The sequence below is a fragment of the Apodemus sylvaticus genome, chromosome 3 (genome assembly GCF_947179515.1).
Source record: "Apodemus sylvaticus chromosome 3, mApoSyl1.1, whole genome shotgun sequence".
Lineage (NCBI taxonomy): Eukaryota > Metazoa > Chordata > Mammalia > Rodentia > Muridae > Apodemus > Apodemus sylvaticus.
Window position 1 is genome coordinate 134072936 of NC_067474.1, and position 20197 is coordinate 134093132.

The 20197-nt window shown below is 48.2% G+C and overlaps 1 protein-coding gene across 2 annotated transcripts; it reads right to left on the bottom strand.

Moving 5' to 3' along the window:
- Positions 1–985: 985 nt before the first annotated feature.
- On the bottom strand, positions 986–12774 carry Tmem269 (transmembrane protein 269). Of its 2 annotated transcripts, XM_052177193.1 has the most exons (6): positions 12490–12774; positions 9384–9513; positions 5982–6079; positions 5091–5234; positions 4377–4580; positions 986–1212 (listed from the first exon to the last, which is right to left on the bottom strand). In XM_052177193.1, the coding sequence occupies exons 1-6, from the start codon at positions 12554–12556 to the stop codon at positions 1091–1093; spliced, it is 765 nt and encodes a 254-aa protein (XP_052033153.1). In that variant the 5' UTR covers positions 12557–12774; the 3' UTR covers positions 986–1090. The 2 variants fall into 2 exon arrangements, with proteins under 2 accessions (XP_052033153.1, XP_052033152.1); XM_052177192.1 differs by lacking the exon at positions 12490–12774 and having other exon boundaries at positions 5091–5237; positions 9384–10122.
- Between the last annotated feature and the right edge of the window lie 7423 nt (positions 12775–20197).

Here is a 20197-nt window from a genome sequence, read left to right on the forward strand (position 1 = left end):
AGGAATCTCAGAAAACCTCCTCTCTAGGAAATAAGGCACTGAATGGTGAGCTGACAGCTGAGCTCTCCCCCATCCCCTTGCACCACACTGCTGAAGACAGCAAAGGCAGACATATTGCAGAGGCGCTCTGGCGCCACTGTGTGGGGAATGGCAGAATTAGTCAATTGTCCTGATGTCCCACCTGAAGACAGAATCTCCCTTGGTCTTTCTCCATAAGGTGTAACTTTAGAATATAATGTAATAGCATGCAGTATTTCTGTCTTGTTTGCATTTTAAAAGACAAACTGGCATCTGAGTAGAGTTTAGTTTTTGAGAATTTGGAAAGGAAACATACAGAATGAGATCTTAGAAGCCAGATTCTTGACTTTCTGTTGGAAGACAGCCATTGTTGGATTACTTAACATGGGGCTCCTGTTTCTCTTGTTGCTGTTTCTTCAGCTCTGTGAAGAACCTGTGAGGAACAGGGGATTGGGTAGGAGCCATTCGAATAAACCCACTTTACTTATAGATAGATAGTCATCCTATTATCCCTGCTCTTGACTAATATACTGAGTGATGCGCTGGGCGGTGGTGGTGCATGCCTGTAATCCCAGCACTCTGGGAGGCAGAGGCAGGCAGATTTCTGAGTTGAGGCCAGCCTGGTCTACAGAGTGAGTTCCATGACATCCAGGGCTACAAAGAGAAACCCTGTCTCGAAAAAAACAACAACAAAAACAAACAAACAAACAAACAAAAATCCAAAAAACCAAGTGATGCATTTAGGCTGCCAATCAATTTTCTTGAGATAAAGTCTCATGTATCCAAGGCTGTGTTTGAGTTTCAGCCGAAAACTTAGCTTGGAAGCAAAAGTCTATCCTACAGAACTGATTAAAGTATTACCCCAAAAGGAGTCTGAACCCTCAGTAAGGAGAAAGAAGCAAAGGCTTCTGGGCCCACTGTGGGTTGATGTGAGTCAAGGCAAGAGAGAGTGCACCCACCAAGCACATGACAACACAGGTATCCGAAAGCTTTAATGAGGACAGGCAGGTCTCGGTCCAGCATGCTAAACCCACAGAACCAGCAGGAGTGGTGACGCTATGGTTTCCTCTCGCTAGAGCTTAATACAAACTCCTCTGCCCCACAGGGTTTCAGGGGAGAAGATGTAGGAGAGTGACCAAGTCAGGCAGTAAAAGGCGGTGAGCGGGAACGGAGAGAAAAACAGCAAGATAACACCTGGAAAGGAAACACAGACATTCAGTTTCATGAAGCACCTCGCACCGCTCCTACCCACCACCACCCCACCCACCCACTCACCCCTGTCCCTCACAGAGCTGAAGAGACAGCAACAAGAACCTCATGTGTAAGTTCAGTTTACTAAGAATATGGAAGCCCCTGATTGGAAGCTAATGCAATCTCAGGTCCATTCTGTTGATCTCAGACCAGAGGCCAGGTCCCAGCCAAGACTGAATCCAAGTTGACCAGAGCCTTTTCAATGGGAAAAAAAAAAATCCTAATTTGGAGTTTAGCATGCTATGTTAAATGCCTGAGACTGCTTACAGAGTGGCCTCAGCTCTCATACCAATAACTCTATGATTGCTCAGAGAGGCTCACTGTGCCCAGGCCATGCAATACGTGGTCTGTGCTGAGCACCCACTTGCACCCTGGTGTCTGGATCTGGTCCCTGCTAGGCAGAGGGTGCCTATGTGACTCTCTGATGACCGTCCCTAGAAGACAATGCTTTATGTGAATGACCACAGTTCAGAGTTTTAGGAACTGAGTATAACTCTCTGATGTCACCTGGAGTGAACTCTGATCAGCTAGCATCTCCTTTCTGTGGTCACATCCCATACACCCTCTGCTGATTTTGAACCACATCCTTCATTGGTGGGTTTGTTTTGTTTGTTTGGTTTGGTTTGGTTGTTATTGTTTTAGTTGTTTGAGACAGTTTCGCTGTTATAGCCCTGGCTGTCCTAGATCTGGCTCTGTAGACAGACTAGCCTAAAATTCAAAGATCCAACTGCCTCAGCCTCCTGGGTGCTGGCATTAAAGGCATGTGTCACCACATGGGGCCAGATTCTTGCATTCTAACCAGTCTTAGCCATAAGTATCACAACATGCTGAGTCCCAAGATCCCTCCAAGCACCCGGATGTGTTCTCAGGTACTCCCAAGACAATCTACATTTCAGATGAGACACACTCAGGCATCTGGACTCCATCACGGTACCCGTGCTCCACACCAGCCTCTACTCCTCACTTACACTCCATCTTATTCCTGGGACTTAGAATTACACCTACCTTTCTCATGGGAGACATGGGAAGTCGCCTGCACAAAGGCCTAATTCAAGTCTAAGTCGGCCTGACCTTTAAACACTAGACATTGAGCCCCAGTTAACAAGAGTACAGCGCATCAATAGGATCTCCTACTCACGATAGGATCTGAGTAGCCCAAGCTGGCCTAAAACTTGCTGTGTAGCTGAGGGCAACTTTGGACTTCTGATCCTTTGGCCTCCACCTCCCAAGTGCTTAGACCGCAGGTATGTAGCGCCACAGCCTGTGTATGTAGTACTGAGGTCAAACCCCAGAGATCCGTGCATACTATGAGCATGCTCCACCAACTGGACTGCATCCCCAACCTGACCACAACATATTCTGTAAGATCCCATTAGACTGTGACAGGTGACCTAACAAAAGGTCACTTCTGGGGAAAAGAATCCATTAAGGAGATAAGCTAAAGCTTTGGAAAACTGCAATTGGAGAGCAGTCATTGGTCTGCTGAGGCAAGCAGGCAATGTTTAAAGCCAGCCTTGTCCTAAAAAAAAAATAAACAAATAGATGGCATCTACTCTCCACTGGCTGTGACCCTGCTTTTCAGAGTCTGGAGCTCTGTAGGGAAGGAGGGTCGTCAGTCTAAGGTAACCCACTGTTCCCCAGGCCAGCAGGGTATTAACACCATCCACTGAGAAACGTGCACAGTACTGGCGTCAACTGGTGTCAGAAGCTACGAGGTGCTCTTTCTCCCCTAACTCATAGAGCAGAGAAACCCCGGAGTCTCACACTAAGTGTGTGGTTTATTTTGAGCAAAGGAGATCAACTCTAGGAGTGTAACCTCTGAGGAAAACACTCTGAGCTAGGAGAGAGGAGGTGGGAAGAGGGCGGCAGGAGCTGCCGTTTCCCGTCTAGGACCCACCAGAGAATGACCTCCTACCTTCTTTCACACTCAGTCTCAGTGAACCTACAAGTGGGAACTCGGGGCTTTAATTATAGATGAGGGAGACTGAATTCAAAATGGTGAGGGATTAACCCTAATTTATACAACAACCACATGCCGAAGTCAGAGCTTCAACTGAGGTACATTCAGCTACAGACTCTCCTCACCATTCTGCTATGTGGGCACCAGGAAACCAGCTCCCAGAACTTGGACAAGGATGTTGTACTAGTGCCACATAAGATACAAATCTGAAGGAAACAGACCAGGACAACCCAGAGGGGATCACAGCAAAGGAACAATGGAGGACTCTCCATTCCCAGGTATGCTTATTCACAAGCACACATCATAGAAGAAAAACTAAGACTCCTTGAAGGAAGCCCTAACTCAGGGCAACCCTGTCTGCCCACTTCACTAGTCCAAGTCTTCGTCACTGGCTTTCCACACTAGGACCAGCCACACTGGCAGCTACCCTCACTTTAGCACAGCCTCTCTTGTGTGGGAATGCCCCTTCCCTGCATTCAGTCACTACAAAACAGTATCCTCTCCCTGCACTGCCCTTCCTCCCCATCTTTCAGACCTCACTTAAACATCCCTCTGTAATGAGTCGCCCTCTGAGAGCACCCTATACTTTCCCAGAGCATCAAAACAAATCCCTAATTGTAGTTACTTAATTTATTTTTGGGACAGAGTTCACTCTATAGCTCAGGCTGGCCTGGAACTCACTATATCTTGAACTTGCAATGATCCTCCAGCCTCAGCATCCCAAGAATGGAATTACAAACACAACCACTATACCCAGCTTTGTTTGTTTCTTATTCTTTTTTGACATTTTTATTTGTGAGTTTGTTTTGGTTTTCTCCCTACCAGAGATAAGGACTATGGCTGGTTTACCAGACTGACTCCCACATAGGCACATGCCCCCTAATTCTACCGGACTCATTCATTAACTTAGGTAGATATTACTGAGCGCAATCTAATTCGATGCACTGGAACTCAGAGCATAAAGAAAACAGTTCCCTATGCAAGTAAGTACATTTGGTATTTTCAGACATTAAAAATAGTAAATTTTGGGGTATTTGTTTTTTGGAAACTGTTGGATAACAACAGATTCAGTGGTGAAAGGTTCACAAGTGCAGGGACAGTGCTGTGGTGAGACACCACAAAGATGGCGGCAGGTATTTGAACTCACCTCCTATATAAACAATTTTTTTCCAGTTGTCCGAATCTAGGATTTCATCATGTGGGTAGCAACTCTGGTCGATCATGAAGAGAATCATGAGTGAGGCCATGCAGCAGAGAATGAATGTGTTGCCTTTAGTCAGAAGGCAGGTGGAGGCCAGCACACAGGAAGCATAGGGGCAGGGCAGGCCCTTGTACCCAGAGGGGCCTCCTCCTGGGGAAAGACCATGGGATCAGCTGCTTCCTGGCTCTAAGGGCACCTATTAGTTTGCGGCTCCTCTCCATGACCTGCCAAATCCCCGAAGCCCAGGAGTGTGGAGGCCATTTAGTTATTCACAAGCATCTGTCTCTGTTGGTTTCTGGGGGACAGCAGGCACCAGTGGTCTACTAGGTGTGCCCACACTGTAAAGGGTCCTTGAAAAGCCAGTCAGAGATGAGTGCTGGGTTTGCAACCCTTTCTGTGTGGCTGTGGGAAGGCAGCTAACCTCACTTTGGCACAGCCCTTTTGTTTGGGAGAACTGGTGTGAAGCAATGCTCCTTACAGTTAATACCAGAGAGATACAGCTGCTGAAGAAGCAAAGACCCGTCTCAGACCAGGACTCGGCCAATACAGCCCTTAACCTCCAGCAGGCTCAAGAAGAGGAAGAGGAGGCCATACGTGACCCCGGCTTCTCCTGCCCCTTGATCCCTGCCACAGTTCTAAGATGAATTAGATTCCACTCACCAGTTGAATAAAAACACAGGCGGAAAGAAGTGGTTAGCACATAGATGATGGCCAGGAACCCATTCAGAGGCCCATCCACGCCAAGGAGCAGAGCTGAGGCCAGGCCAAAGGTGGTGAAGACAGCAAAGTCATTCAGCTCGAGTCCTGCTTCAGAGGACAAGGTTAGTTCCCAGGTGTGCGGTCTGCACCCTGGCCTCACCTGGGGCGGGGACAGTGTGGAGTGCTGGGCTCTCAGAGGGCAGCGGCTGCCCCCTTAAGGTGGCCTGGAGGTCAAAGCCTGCACCTTCCCTAGGCTCTGCCTCTGCTGGCCCTCGTCAGCTGGGCACACGTGCTCACAAGCCTAGGCACCTTTTTCAGGCAAAATCTTATGTGGAAACTTTCAAGGTATTTTGGACCAGCTGTTTTGCCTAGTCTACCTCTTGCCCTCACCATCCTCTTCACTAAGAAAACTATAGAGGGCACTCTTCACTTACAAAGAAGGGGATCCCCAGTGAACACTTGGAAAGCGAGAAAGAGTAAACAGCAAAGGAATTGCTTGTGTAAGTCAGAGTGAGATCTTACCTTACAAAACTCACAATAACCATAATGTGCTATGAAGTGTAAACACAAAACTTCAGCAAACTAGCACAAATCAAAAGAAGAGTAAATGGATTAAAACAGAGAGACGAAGAAATAGGAACTGCACACCAGGGTAGGGACGGACAAAGATGGGGAAGAGAGCCAGCCCAGGGGGTGGGTCTAGGCTGCAGATAGCAGGACTGTTTCTGCTATTTGCATATGCGTGTGCACAACTGGGAGAAACTGGGGAAAGCCCGCCTGAGGATGGGGGGGTAGCCGGAGATGGACGCTCCCCTCTCCAGGGCTGAGAGTGGGCCTGAGGTCTAGACTCACCCAGCTTGTGGCAGATGTTGAGGTGTCTGGTCATTGTCTCTATGGCGATGTCTAACAGGAAGCTGATCAGAAGCATCCAGGAAGCACAGTGGGACTTCCTGAAGGCAGGCCAGCGGGGCAGCTTCCTTTAGTGCCCACTGGACGAGTCCCCACTCAATACCCACTCTCCACAAATCTCTCTCTCTCTCTCTCTCTCTCTCTCTCTCTCTCTCATACACACACACACACACACACACACACACACACAGGAACACACACAAGCACATTCCTTGCACTCATAGCCCTTCGATATTGTGCTTTAAATGTTTCACAACCCTCATATGTGGCTCTATCCCCCCCCAGACTCCCAATACATGGTGGCTTCCTGACCCCCTCCCCACAGTAATCACCAAAGTCCCTTCCAGCCCTTAAGTCCCGGGTATGTCTGATGGCTTGGGTTCTTTCCTGAGTTTTCAGCTAAGTCACTAGGTGTCTCTCTCGGTGGTTTTCTCCACTTGTGAAATGAATTTATGCTAAGCAGTCTCCTCTCTCCTTTCCTTCACTCTGTGGTAGTTTAGGTGAGAATGACCCCCCAGTTGGTCAAACTGTTTGGGAGGGATTAGGAGGGGTGGCTTTGTTGGAGAAGGCATGTCTCAGGGACAGACGGGGCGTCAGGAGACCCCAGCCACTCTTAGTGCGCTCTTTCTGCCTCCTGCTTTCTGACCTAGATGTGAGCTCTCAGCTGTCTCTCCCCATGCCTTTGCACTGCCAGCATGAACTCTAATCCTATGTAAACCCAACTAAATGCTTTGTTTTAAAGTTGTTTTGTCAGGTGTTTTATCACAGCAAAAGAAAAAGTAACTAAGTCCCCAGTCCCCCAGAGCCATCCCCCGTATTTTTTGAGACAGGGTTTCTCACTGGGACCTGGGGCTCACTGGCTTGGTAAGGCTGGGTGGCCAGTGAGCCCCAGAGATCCTCCTGTCTCCACCTCTCCAGCAAGGAGTCTGAGTGCATGCCACCACGCCTGACTTTCTTACATGCTGCTAAGAACTGACCTCAAGCCCCCGTGATTGTACCACAAGCACTTCATCAACTGAGCTATCTCCCCAACCCCTGGTCTTGAACCCTTGATCCTCCTGCCTCTGCCTCCTTAGTGCTGGGGTTACAAGCTTATGTCACCATACCTGGCTAAATTCTAGCTTTCCTACTTTTAAGCATCTGGTACTTTTTTTCCCAGTACTAGAGACTGAAGCTTGGGCCTCACACATTGTAGACAAGCACTCCCACGAGTGATCCCAGGTCGGGGTTTGTATATTCTTTCTCACTACTGAGCTTTAGTTTAATTCCATTTGACCTGACATCACCTTCTTTATGACTTCTAGTCTTTTATATGTCCAGGATGCAGTTTGTCTTAGTGAATTCTCCAGGACAGCCTGAGCACAGAGGACAGTCTGCTGTTCTTGGACGGATCATCTGCAGGTGTCAATTACATCCAGACAATGGGGTAGTGCAATCAAGTCTAATATGCTTGCTGATTTTCTTGGATGAGTTCTAGGCGATGGCTTCTCCAACTCAGATTCAGATCTATTGGTGTCTCCCAAAGTTCTTTCAAATTTGGTGCTGGCTCTATTCTAAGTCTATTCTAAGTGACTTCCCAGAGTTCCTCTAGCCCCCACATTCTCCATTGCATCTTGTCCATCATGTGGTCCTAAGTTACTCTGTGAGCAGCCACACAGTCTAAAGCAAACCTGCCCACAGAGGTCCACTGCCAAGTCTGCACTGGATTACAATGCTTAGATGACCCAGCAGAAGCAAGGCAGCCGGACCCCAGCCACTCCCAACAGCTTCAGCATTTGTTTAGCCCACCCCTGAGTCTCAAAAGGGGCCTGAAGCTAAATGAAGACAACAGAACCTACAGTTGTAACACAGAACTACCCTCCAGGGGTTTTGCGCTCTCCCGGTATATTAGACTCTAAAGCTCCAAAGTTATGGATAAAAAACAGATACAAAAAGAATCAAGTAGCCAGGCAGTGGTGGCGCATGCCTTTAATCCCAGCACTTGGGAAGCAGAGGCAGGCAGATTTCTGAGTTCGAGGCCAGCCTGGTCTACAGAGTGAGTTCCAGGACAGCCAGGGCTACACAAAGAAACCCTGTCTTGAAGAAAAAAGAAAGAAAGAAAGAAAGAAAGAAAGAAAGAAAGAAAGAAAGAAAGAAAGAAAGAAAGAAAGAAAGAAAGAAAGAAGAAGAGAGAGAGAGAGAGAGAGAGAGAGAGAAAGAAAGAAAGAAAGAGAGAGAGAGAGAGAGAAAGGAAGGAAGGAAGAAAGGAAGAAAGGAAGAAAGGAAGAAAGGAAAAGAAAGAAAGAAAGAAAAAAGAAAGGAAGGAAGGAAGGAAAGAAAGAAAGAAAGAAAGAAAGAAAGAAAGAAAGAAAGAAAGAAAGAAAGAAAGAAAGAAAGAAAGAAAGAAAGAAAGAGAAAGGAAGGAAGGAAGAAAAAGGAAGGAAGAAAGAAAAAGGAAGGAAGGAAAAAAAGAAAGAAAGAAAGAAAGAAAGAAAGAAAGAAAGAAAGAAAGAAAGAAAGAAAGAAAGAAAGAAAGGAAGGAAGGAAGAAAGAAAGAAAGAAAGAAAGAAAGAAAGAAAGAAAGAAAGAAAGAAAGAAAGAAAGAAAGAAAAAGAAAGAATCAAGTACACATCAGGAGTGCATCACAAAGAGGTTTCTTTAAAGGGCTGGTTTATCAAAGGTCTCAAAATAGAATCCAACTTCTAGGAACATAAATTGTTCCCACTTTCTTGGTGGCACAGTGTGGCAGAAGTTCCAGAGCAGTGCTCATGTCAGATAGACAAATCATATGTTCTGATTCGAGAACCAGAAAATACGAACAAAGCCAAGTGGGGTGGCTCACACTACAGTGCCAGCACTCGGGAGGTTGAAGCAGGAGGATCAGGACAATCTAAGGACAATCTAAGGACAATTCAAGGACAATCTAAGCTACATAGTGAGTTTAAGACCATCCTGGGCTACACTAGGGAAGAGAGAGGGTGTGAGGGGGAAGGGAGGAAGAGAAGAGAGGGAGAGAGAGAGAGAGAGAGAGAGAGAGAATAGCCATGAGAAAGTACTACTGTGCCTTTTCCCCTCCTACAAGCCATCCTCAACTGCTATAGCTGAAGGAACAAGGATAGCTATAAACTCTTCATGCTATGTGGACATTGACATCACATCTCAGATCATAATAACATGAAGGCCAGGATCACAGGTTCTTGAATTTGAAGCCGAGAGAGAGAGAGAGAGAGAGAGAGAGAGAGAGAGAGAGAGAGAGAGAGAGTGTTTACTGTCCCCATCCCCAGCCAGGTCTCTGGAGTCTATACCTGTTTCCTCATGCCATAGGCTCTCGCTTTAGGCTAAGAGCAGGCTGGGTCCCAGACCTACCTGCTGAAGCTGCAGAAGATGGAGAAGAGACCCAGGATCATGTTAGCCAGGGCCAAGGCATTAATAACATCTTTCCAGGAAAATTCAGTCATCTGAGAATTGATCTGCTCTTGGTTTATGATGCGATGACCTGTGGCCCAGGAGAGAATTGCACAGGGTTCTCAAGGTCAAAGGATCTCCAAAGAGGCTCCCAGAGCCTCTAGATGGAGTCTAGAGACCCCATCTAAGGACTGCACCCTCTTTACACTCTGTCTTGCCAACTGAATTGAGAGGACAAATTAGCAAGAAGACACTAGAGTTGAAGACAAGGTTTGGGAAAGCTTAGCAGTCAGCCAGATGAACTTGTGTGGGCCTCCATCCCCCTCGCCCTGGCCTCACAGGAGTGTTCTCAATACCTCAAAGGTCTCTGTCTGAGATGGAACCTTGTCACAGACTAATGGCTGACTTGAGAGAAGCTACGCCCACTCTCTCAGAGACCTCAGGGCACACCACAACACTGGCCCCATCTCCAACAGAGAAGAAAATCAATTTCTCGAATGGATGTGGGCACCTGCCACTCAGTGGCTCGCCAGCACTGTGCCCTCACCTCTAGTCTGGGCCAGCGCAGAGCGTGTGCTCTTCCTCCCCCCATTTTATGAGTGAGGAACATCAAGTTCTTGAGAAATCATGGAGAAATCTGTTCAAAGTTACATGCTAAGTAAAACCAAACCCCAGATCCTTGGACCTCAACTTACTGCTGTTCCTCTGGGGACCAAGACCCCAGTAGGAGGAGATTTGGGGGCTAGGACTGAGGAGTTCACTGGGACAACTTTACCAGACAGCCTCTGTGTGTTGAGGAAGGCCATTTCCAGGCCTTTGACCACCCGTCATGACATCTCACACAGCAGCATGAAACCAGCTGGCCATCCATCTTCACAACCAGTCTTGGCTATTTTTATACTATGTCCAAACAAACATTCCCCTTACACATAAGTTGTGTCCTCTCTGAGCCAGGTAATCCCCACTACTAGGGGTAAACACAACACGTCAGCACACACAGTGACTCTGCCCCTGAGTGATATGGTTAATTCTTGTTCTCATGTCTGCTTTCTCTTCAGTCTTTACCCACTTTGAGGCTCAGGCCTCCAGACAGCCCCTCTGGACAGTTACAGACTCTATGGCCTGAGCAAGAATTGAGACAAGGCCAGACGTGGCAGTACACACTTTCAATCCCAGCTCCTGGGAGGCAGAGACAGGCAGATCTGAGTTCAAGACCAGCCTGGCCTATAAAGTGAGTTCCAGGACAGCCAGAGCTACATATGAAACCTTGTCTCAAAAAACAAACAAAATAAAACAAAATTTAAAGGATTGAGACAAGCTTTGCTTTGCTTTGCTTTGCTTTGCTTTGCTTTGCTTTGCTTTGCTTTGTTTTGTTTTGTTTTGTTTTGTTTTGCTTCAAGAAAGCCTGACAGCAAGTTGTCCAAAGCTGGGAGGGGCTGGGCTTGGGTCAGGGACTGGAGGCATCATTGAAGTGCTGGTTGTTCCCATAGGCAGCCTTAGTCACCAAAGGAATCAGTAGCTGTGTGATCACACCCTTAGGATTAACACCTAAAATAGGAAGCAATGTAACCCTCAGAACGCGCTGAGGGGAGGGGGGAGGGCTGACTGAGGGAAGGGGGGAGGGCTGACTGAGGGAAGGGGGAGGGCTGACTGTCCCATCCCACCCCATGAAGTTACAGCCATCTCTCCTGCCTCAAGACCAACCCCAGCAGGATAGGATACCTCAGTTTCTGAGCCAAGTACTCCTTCACCTGCCAGCCCACCCACTTACCATCTCCTACAAGAACAGCATCCCTGGGTCTCTGCCTCTCAGGGCAGATGGGCCAATGCCCAGTCTCCCAACAACCAGGCACTGCCCCATCTTACTGCTCACAGATGTTTTAGTCACAGATGTGCTGCAGTGTAGCACAGATCTGCTACACTGTCTACCCTGTTCACAAACCACTTGGATGCCTGGGATTCCCACTGGCCCAGTGAGCTCAGTCTGGCAAGGGTTATTACCCCCCGCTAATACATCCCAAGGAAGGCAAACACAACAGCAAGGGCAGAGCCTCGGAAGAGGTCACTCTGAAGTTACAGGAGGAGCCTCCGCTCTGCCTTGAGTGTTCGTCCCTCTGTACTCTGCCATCTACCAACAAACAGGACCGGAAGGTGCCTGTGCTCTGATTAGTCAGAGTTAAGAGAACCCTTGTTGCCTTCAAAGAATGGACACCAGTCTGTCTGTCTAGAACAGTAGTTCTCAACCTGGGGGTTGTGACCCCTTTGGGACTGAATGACTCTTTCACAGGGGTCACATATCAGATATCCTAAATATCAGATATTTACAATTCATAACAGCAGCAAAATTATAGTTAATGAAGTAGCAAGGAAAATAATCTTATAGTTGAGGGTCACCACAAGATGAGGAACTCACTATTAAAGGGCAGCAGCACTAGCAAGGCTACAGAACTGAGGCACAAGCATGCGTTCACGAGCATTCACAGTGCCCCTTACTTTACAGGTGAGAGAGCAAGGCTTCCAAACGGACAGGACTTGTACTGAGTCTCCTCTTTCTCAGTTAAATATTATTTGCAAAAGGAAAGGGCTGGGGATAAGAAGGGCTGTTCAAGTCCCCAGAAAGGGAGAAATCTCCTCATTCCCACAACACACACTGGTTAGCAGCAGGTCTGACAGTTGGCCCTGTGGACACAGAGATGACTTGGATTGATCTCTCAGGGACAGTCAGGCAGAGGATGCAAGCCAGCCTGGGAGAGGAGACACCACGTGTCACCACGTTGCCCTGCCTGGGGGAGGTTTTCAGAGGAGGGACACAACTGAAGCTGGTCTGTGCCTGCCCTGAAGGAGTGGATTTGGTCAGATGCCAGCTTCTGGGATTCTTCAGTCTGGAGTCCTGCCCCACACCAGCCCTGCCAAACTCTCAGCTCGCACTCTCAGCCCTGCTGAAACCCCTCTCTTGGGTATTCCCTGGGCCTTTGATGGGTCCTCTTTGAGGAGCCTTCTGATGCTCGTCTTGGAAGGCTTCTGGTGCTCACTGTGTAATACCTGGTGTTCTTTACTCACTGCCTACCTTGTCTTCCTTTTTTCCTAGAGGAGCTGCAACTTGAGTGCAGACTGGGGTCTCCTGTGCCAAGCATGAGGCCTGGCAATAGAAAGTGTTCAATGTTAGTTCACACAATACACCACTTAGGCCCTCCTGCTACGCTGACTCTCATGGACCCAGAATCTAGGCTCCTCGTGGAGGCCTTTGAGAAGATATTTGAGATGAAGCCCCGCCTGCGGTGGCAGTGCACGCCTGTAATCCCAGCACTCTGGGAGGCAGAGGCAGGCGGATTTCTGAGTTCAAGGACAGCCTGGTCTACAGAGTGAGTTCCAGGACAGCCAGGGTTATACAGAGAAATCCTGTCTTGAAAAAAAACCAAATCCAAAAAACCAAAGAGAGAGAGAGAGAGAGAGAGAGAGAGAGGAAGCCCCTTCAGCACACCAGGCAGCTGCTCACCCCTTGGCATTTATCTTCTTCTTCCAGTGCCTCCCTGTACCATGCTTTGCATATTTGTGTAAATAGAACAAGACCCATGTGCCAACTTCAGATGATACAGTCTTGATGGGATGTTAGGTTCTTGAGGAGACATGTGTTATGTGCAACTAAGCATGTTCCAGTTGCCCTGGGTATACCAGGAAGCAAAGACCAAGTCTGGAGCAAGGGCAAAGAGAAGGGAGAATTTCACCCATGTGGTGGCATTTACCAGGACAGAAGGATAGGTGTGATTGCCAAAGAGAATTAAAAATACAGCAAGTCTTGGTTCCCAAGACACGGGTGACTGGAGGTGTTGGGGAAGTCTGAGCTGGGGCCCTCCAAGAGGTGACTGTGAGCCAGCCCCATGTGGGAATGAAATGAATTGGAGAGGAATTGAGAAACGGAAACTGTTGGTGAGAACCTGGCCCAGCGCGACCCCGGAGCTCACATGACTGTGGGTTTTTGGAGGACTGAGGGATTAGGCGCGTTCCCTCACCAGGCAGCAGGTGCGGCTGGTGAGAATGAAGGTGTACTTTCCAGCAGTGGTGTCTCTTGTCCTTCCTCGTGGCGCACATTGCTATCCCTTCCCCGGAGGCCAGAGGCCATCTTCTGCATAGACCTGGCCTCTTGAGAACGGGACACAGCACTAGTCTCTCGCCAGCTTCCCGCAGGTTGTCCGGGTAGCCCGGTTAAACCCAGTTTTGTCAGATGACGCACTGGCTAGCCTGACGTCCCCGTCCCTCTTTCTTGCCCCACCTACTCTACGTCAGTGGGGAATGCTTACCTGGGGCTCAAACATTCCTAGATGAGGCTGAGGCTTTCCCGCTGCCTTTTGAGGCAGTGGGTCCAGCCCAGGCGAGGGTGCATCGATGCGGGTCCAGCCTCTTAACTTGGCTCTTAGCTCACAATCCAGAGGTCAGGGGAGGGGCTGCAGTCTTGGACAGAGGCACCAGGCCCTCAATTTACAGCTCTTGCAGTGGGCTGCAAGAGGCGGAGCATGGAAGATTCTTAGGGGAGGAGCCTGCTTTCTCCACCCACTTGAACCTAGATAGAGCCACCCTGGGCTCACCCTGGGCTTCTGTTTGGTGCAGGCTCCCGCTGTTGAGTGCCTGAGGTTTGAGATAGGCTGGGCATAAGGTGAAGACTGTGAAAAGCAGGCTGGGGTCCACATCGTGAAGAGCCCCTTGAGTGTCAGCTCCAAGACGGTATGGCCTTTTATAGGTTCAGGGGTTTTGTACCTAAAAGGTGGTATAAACATAGAGTAACATTTCTCAGGGACATGAAGATCTGAGGAATTGAGGTCCAAAAATGAAGACAAGGTTTTAAGTTCTTACAGAAAGTCACTGTGAAGGACAGAAGTAAGACGGAAGCTATGTCAGGGAATGGAGAGGCAGCCAGTGTGAGAGGAAATGCAAGAGCGAGGGAGGCCTTGAGCAAGGACGAAAGCTCTGGAAGGTTCCAGCAAAGCAGCTGAGTGGACAGTGTGGCACAGAAGACTCCCAGACAGGGTTTCTCTGTGTAGCCCTGGCTGTCTTGAAACCTGCTCTTAGACCAGACTGACCTCAAACTCTAGAGATCTACCTGTCTCTGTCTCCCGAGTGCTGGGATTAGAGGTGTGGACCGCCACATGGCTCAGTAAACCCTTTTTGTTTTATTTTTGTTTTAAGACACTGACCCACTGTAGATCAGGCTGACCCAAACTATGTAGCTGAGGCTAGCTTTGAACTCATGTGATCCTCCTGCCTCAGTCTCCCAAGTACTGAGACAAGGTGTGAAGCACCCATAGGCTTGGAAAGCAACAGTGCTGGGTAATATTCTAGGTAGGGTCCACCCTCGGCTGTCCCACATCCACACCACACTGAGGCTAAATTGAAGCAGCAAGAGTATCCAGGGCCCAGAGAATATGCAATAGAAAGGGTGGAGCTAAGAGGCCATGTGACACCACAATCAGCAAGGGAGAGGGCATCTAGCATGAGCCCAGAGGCCAGATACACACTGGGCTGGAGGCTGTGCACAGGATCTCCCTGGGCTTTGGACTGGCCTTGCTACTATAGCCACAGTCTTGTTCTACTCACGGAAATGGTGGATCTAATAGCTCATCTACTGTCAACTGCACCATTCGTCATCAGTGGACCTGAGACGAGGACATGGCTTTACTATAAGTACTTGTTCAGTGTATTCAAAGGCCCCTGACTTATCCCCGGCACCTAACATTAAAGTAAGAACTTTAAATCAGACCTGAGAAGAATCTGACACTCAGGTCTGTAGAGATAATCTCTTGTGCAGTGTATGGAATCCTCACCTGTCAATAAAAAATCCTATGGCCAGTGAGCTGAGGCAGGACATCCAGCAAGGATTGTGGAAGAGAGCTGGGCACAGGAGATTTGCCCCAAAGACAGAAGATGGTCATATGAAACTGTGGACCAAGTAACCAGCCACGTGCCATGACTTAGACCAGAATAAACAGGTAATTAAGTCATGAGCCAGTCCGGGAACAAGCAGAGCTTTTGGCTTAGGCATTTATTCATGAGATATTAAGTCTCAGAGTCATTGTTTCTGGGAACAAAGTGAGTGGACAGGTGGAAAAACATGAAGTTAAAGATGGACAAGCTGGGGCCAAGAGTGTGCTACAAATGCAGCTAACTCACACCGCTGCCCTCTACTGTCTCCACGGAGGGTCACAGAGCCTGGGGATGTTCTGAAGCAGGTGTTGGGATGGCTACTGGTGTTAAAAGATGTCGCTAACGGTCTCTATGGAGACACTCAAGGGTGGGGAAGGAATCAAGGAGGCCCACAGGAAGCTACTGCCTTAGTTAGGGAAAGGCATAGGTGACCTAGACGAAGAAAAAAGAGTGGAAGTGATGAGAGGGGTCAGATCTGTAGCTGTGCTCTGAGGGCAGGGCTGACCGGCATGGAGAGGAATGGAATAGAGGACGGTTAGTGTTTCTGAACTAAGTAACACTGTGAGACAGATGAGGAGAACATAGAGGATGCACATTTCAGGGGTAAACTCGGAGTTATGTTAGACACAGTAAGTCTGTAGTGGATGAGTCTGGTAGATGTGTCAAGTCCAAACACAGGGCAAATGCACACTAACTTGAGTACAAATCAGAGCTAGAAATATGTATGACTTGGCAGCTTAGGGTTGCCAAGGCCCTGGGAATGGGTTGAAGCATGCCAGAGGGAGAGAGTGCCGAGACGCTGGCCCTGGGAGAGCTTCGGATTCGGAAAGGGTGAAGTGGGAGAGATGAGGACAGGACAACATCCCAATCAAGATGTGGACACACATGTTCACTAGTGACGGACCCACACAATCAAAGCTGCTCACGACCATACAAGTCCAATTTCTAAGGGCACTCAGAAGCTCCTTCCTCCCAATTCCAACTCCGGAAACAAACCTTACCTTCTGCACACAAGTTTCACACAGGCTTTAATGCCAGACACACAGGTTCAGTTGCTTAGGAGGAGTAGACTTCTCTGCTTGGCTAACCTCTGCTCTGTGACAATCAATCACTGGACACTGAGTGAGCCACTCCACGATGGTCGCTCACATTCTCATCCTGCTTTTATTTGACTTTGGAGGCTGGGTGTGTGTACACATTCTCAGAAAGGCTGTGCACCTTGAGTTTTTGAAACAGGGTCTCTCTTTGGAGCCTGGGACTCACCAACTACACTAGGCTGGTCTGTGAACTCTGCCCTGCCAACAATGAGATTTCAAGCATGTAAGACCATGCCGGGGGTTTTGTTTGTTTGTTTTTCTTGGGATTTTTGTTTTGTTTTGTTTTTTATTTTTTCGAGACAGGGTCTCTCTGTGTAGCCCTGGCTGTCCTGGAACTCACTCTGTAGACCAGGCTGGCCTCGAACTCAGAAATCCGCCTGCCTCTGCCTCCTGCGTGCTGGGATTAAAGGCGTGTGCCACCACTGCCCGGCAATGCTCAGGTTTTTAAATGTGGGTGCTGAGGATCAAACTCAGATCTTGTTTATGCAGCAAGTATTTTTACTGCCTATTTCCACAGGCACCAACACCACTGTCACTCCCTTTTTTTTTAATTTTTTTTTTTTTTTTTTTTGAGACAGTCCCCCGTGCTGGTCTGAAACTGGCATCCAGACTCTCACCTCAGCTTTCCAGGAGCAGTACAGGCATGCATGCACTAGAGACATGCACCCCACACTAGCCACACGCACTTTGGTTTTTGTTTTGTTGGTTTTTTGAGACAGGGTTTCTCTGTGTAGCCCTGGCTGTCCTGGAACTCTGTAGGCCAAGTTGGCCTCGAACTCAGAAATCTGCCCGTCTCTGCCTCCCAAGTGCTGGGATTAAAGGTGGACACCACCACTGCCTAGCCACACTTACTTTGTACGTCACTCTGTAAAGTTCTAGAACTACCTGCTAAGACATGACCGAGGTAATGCATGGATGGAGGTAGATATGATTTGTTATGGCTTGCCCAAAGCAAATACAGCTTTGTTTAAACCTGACCTCACCATTGCTATCTGAATAGCCAGGAGCCACTTTCTGAACTGAAAATGTTCCCACTCAGACCTCATGGGCGATGGGCCACATGGAGATTAAAATCAGATAAAGGGGACATTTGATAGAATAAAAGTTCCCTAGACATGCTATCTCTTTACCTATATACCTAATAACTTGGAAAAGTAAATACAAAAGTTAGGCCTCCTTCTAGATCCTAGGGGTGGAGAAGGAGCGCAGTCAGTGGTTACACCCAGTGAGCTTGGGCAGAGCCAGCAAGGTAGATTCTTGAAGTAAATATAGGTCACTAATTATGTTAAAAGATATCAGAGTGTCTTGAACAGAGTCCCAGACCTTAGGCTGTAAAACTCAGCACGTGGACGGCAACACCTGCCCAAACTAAAACAAAGGCCTAATCCATCAAACTCATAGTTCTGGGAACAGCTCTAAATGTGCTAACCTTGCTTTCCTGCTTCTGCTCCTGGCTAACTGTTCTTGGTAACTGAAATATTTCAACCCAGGACGTGGGTTTTGTGCTTAAAAGCTCACCCTGAGAAAGGCTCAGTGCTACACTGGGATCCTCAAGACCGAGTGTAGTAACCAACCAGCTAGTAAAGCCTTTCTGTTGGCTTGAACCCATGTCTGAGCGGTCTTCTCTGGTGCATACCCACAACAATGTCTTTTTCTTCCATAGTCTGTTGAGAGGACAAACACACTCAAGCCAGACATTGAAGAGCCGCTTTAGATTCCTCCTCTGGCTTATCTTCTTACCTTCACTGGCTGCCTATCAGACTGTAGAATACCACATGGACATCATCAAGTCAGACAGTAGTCACTGTAAGCCACACCATTACACAGCGCTAAGGTGAAAAGCCCAAACAAAACAAACAGGGGTCTAGAAAGATGAGTCTGTGGTGAAGACTGCTTACTGCTCTTGCAGAGACGGATCCACATCTCTGGCCTCTATATACCCACACACAACTCCCCAAGAAAACAAAGTGATAAGCCACTGACTTTTAGGACTGAAATTCCAGAGATAACACAGATAACACTGTACAACTGACACAATCTGGCACCTCGCACTCCAGTGCTGCTGGCTCGGTCCAGGCCCTCCCTGTCCTGCTGGATGAGACATGGCTTCTTGAAGGCCAGTAGTGCAGACCTGGGTTCGGCTGCCATCACCCCTGCCTGCCAGGGCTCGCTCCAGCTGCTGTACCTCCGCAGGGGTCAGGCTGCTACCGATGCCCTTGATGTTATTTATGTCAACTGCATCTCTTTTCCTCCTCCATCCATCTCTTTAGTTGTTAGAATTTTCTGCCTAGAACGGTCTTACCACACTCCTTGTAAAGACCAAGAGTACTTTGTCTGATGAGGTTAAAAGCATATCCAATACATTTCACCCACAAAGAACCCTCCCTGGCCCCCAAACACAAGTGCCCTATACACAGAATAGAGCCTTCAAAGTCTTCCCACATTCTTCAGTGTCCTACCCATACCTCCATGAAGTCCTTATACCTACCATGCTATAACTAGTTTCTTCCCCTAGCAGACTTTGCTTCTTTTGAAATAGGGCCCTGGAGCCAGGCTGTGGTGGCTCACATAATCAATCCTAGCACTCAGGAGACCGGGATAGGTGGATCTCTGTAGATCCACGGCCAGCCTGGTCTACAGAGTGAATTCCAAGACAGCCAGGAATCCAGAAAGAAACCCCGCCTTGAAAAAACCAAACCAGACCAAACCAAAACACTCTATCACAAACAAAAAAGGCCCTGTCCTACCCTGAGATTATCCTCTAGAACCTGGAAATGAGAACTTAGTGCTCAGGAAATGGCCAGGACAGAGGGATGAGCACCTGATGAACAGCATTTGTTACATATACTCACTAGGTCCTAATTCTCCCATTCTGAATCAGGTATCCAGAACCACCAGGCATTATCAATCAACAGCTGGCACTCAGCCAGGCAATCACAGTAGCCAGGAAGGAGCACGGGCACTTCCTGGTGGCCAGTGCAGAAGTACATCTTCTTGAATAGAAAGTTTTCCTCCAGGTGCTGTTGGAAATGTCAAAAGTGGGGGTAATCTACAATTTCAGTGGCTCAGCCTGATGACTGCGTGTCACAGGACAGGGGAGTGGAATGTAGTCAGGAGGCTATTTTGCCAATGCTGACTGTCAAGTCCAGGTCTGTAGTATCAACACTATCCAATCACAATCACCTTTTGATACTTCTTTTACCCCATATTGGTTACTTTCTCTGTCTCAAATGAGCACTGCAGCAGACTGTAAGATCTGTGATCTGTAAGATCTATGATCTCTGTCTTCTGCACTCTATACTCTTGTGTAATTTCTTCCCTTCCATGTGCTGGCTTAGAGACTGGCTTCTAAACAGAATCCAGCAAAGGTACCATCATTTCTGTGGTGGGACTACATAGGTTAGAATTCCTGCCCTAGTGAGCGCCAGTCCTTTCTCTGATAGAGAATGCCTATGTTGCTGGACCCCTGCATTACGAAGCTGAGGGGGCCTCTACCATATCATCAGGAGGTATCTTAGCAATCTCCAAGGAACCAATATTCTGGCAAAATCAAGTGAGCTTGGAAGCAGACAGTAGGGCCCTAACCAAAAACCTGACTGCACCCCTGCAGGATCACCAAAACCCAGAGGCGAAAGGCCCAGTCAAACTGTGGCCACAAAACCATGGATAGATGAATGTTGCTTTAAGCCACTAACCCTGTGGCAATTTGTTTACCTCTCAAACTCCATCATTACCACACAGGTCAGAGCCTCCTGAAGACGT

What these genes read in the sequence shown, in the direction of transcription:
- Tmem269 (XM_052177193.1), bottom strand. Translation starts at nt 12,556, where the DNA reads ATGCTTGGCACAGGAGACCCCAGTCTGCACTCAAGTTGCAGCTCCTCT. An exon ending in TAGGAAAAAAGGAAGACAAG is followed by an intron (nt 9,514 to 12,489) that starts GTAGGCAGTGAG and finishes CCTGGGCCACAG; the next exon opens with GTCATCGCATCATAAACCAA. An exon ending in CAACATCTGCCACAAGCTGG is followed by an intron (nt 5,235 to 5,981) that starts GTGAGTCTAGAC and finishes CCTCTGAAGCAG; the next exon opens with GACTCGAGCTGAATGACTTT.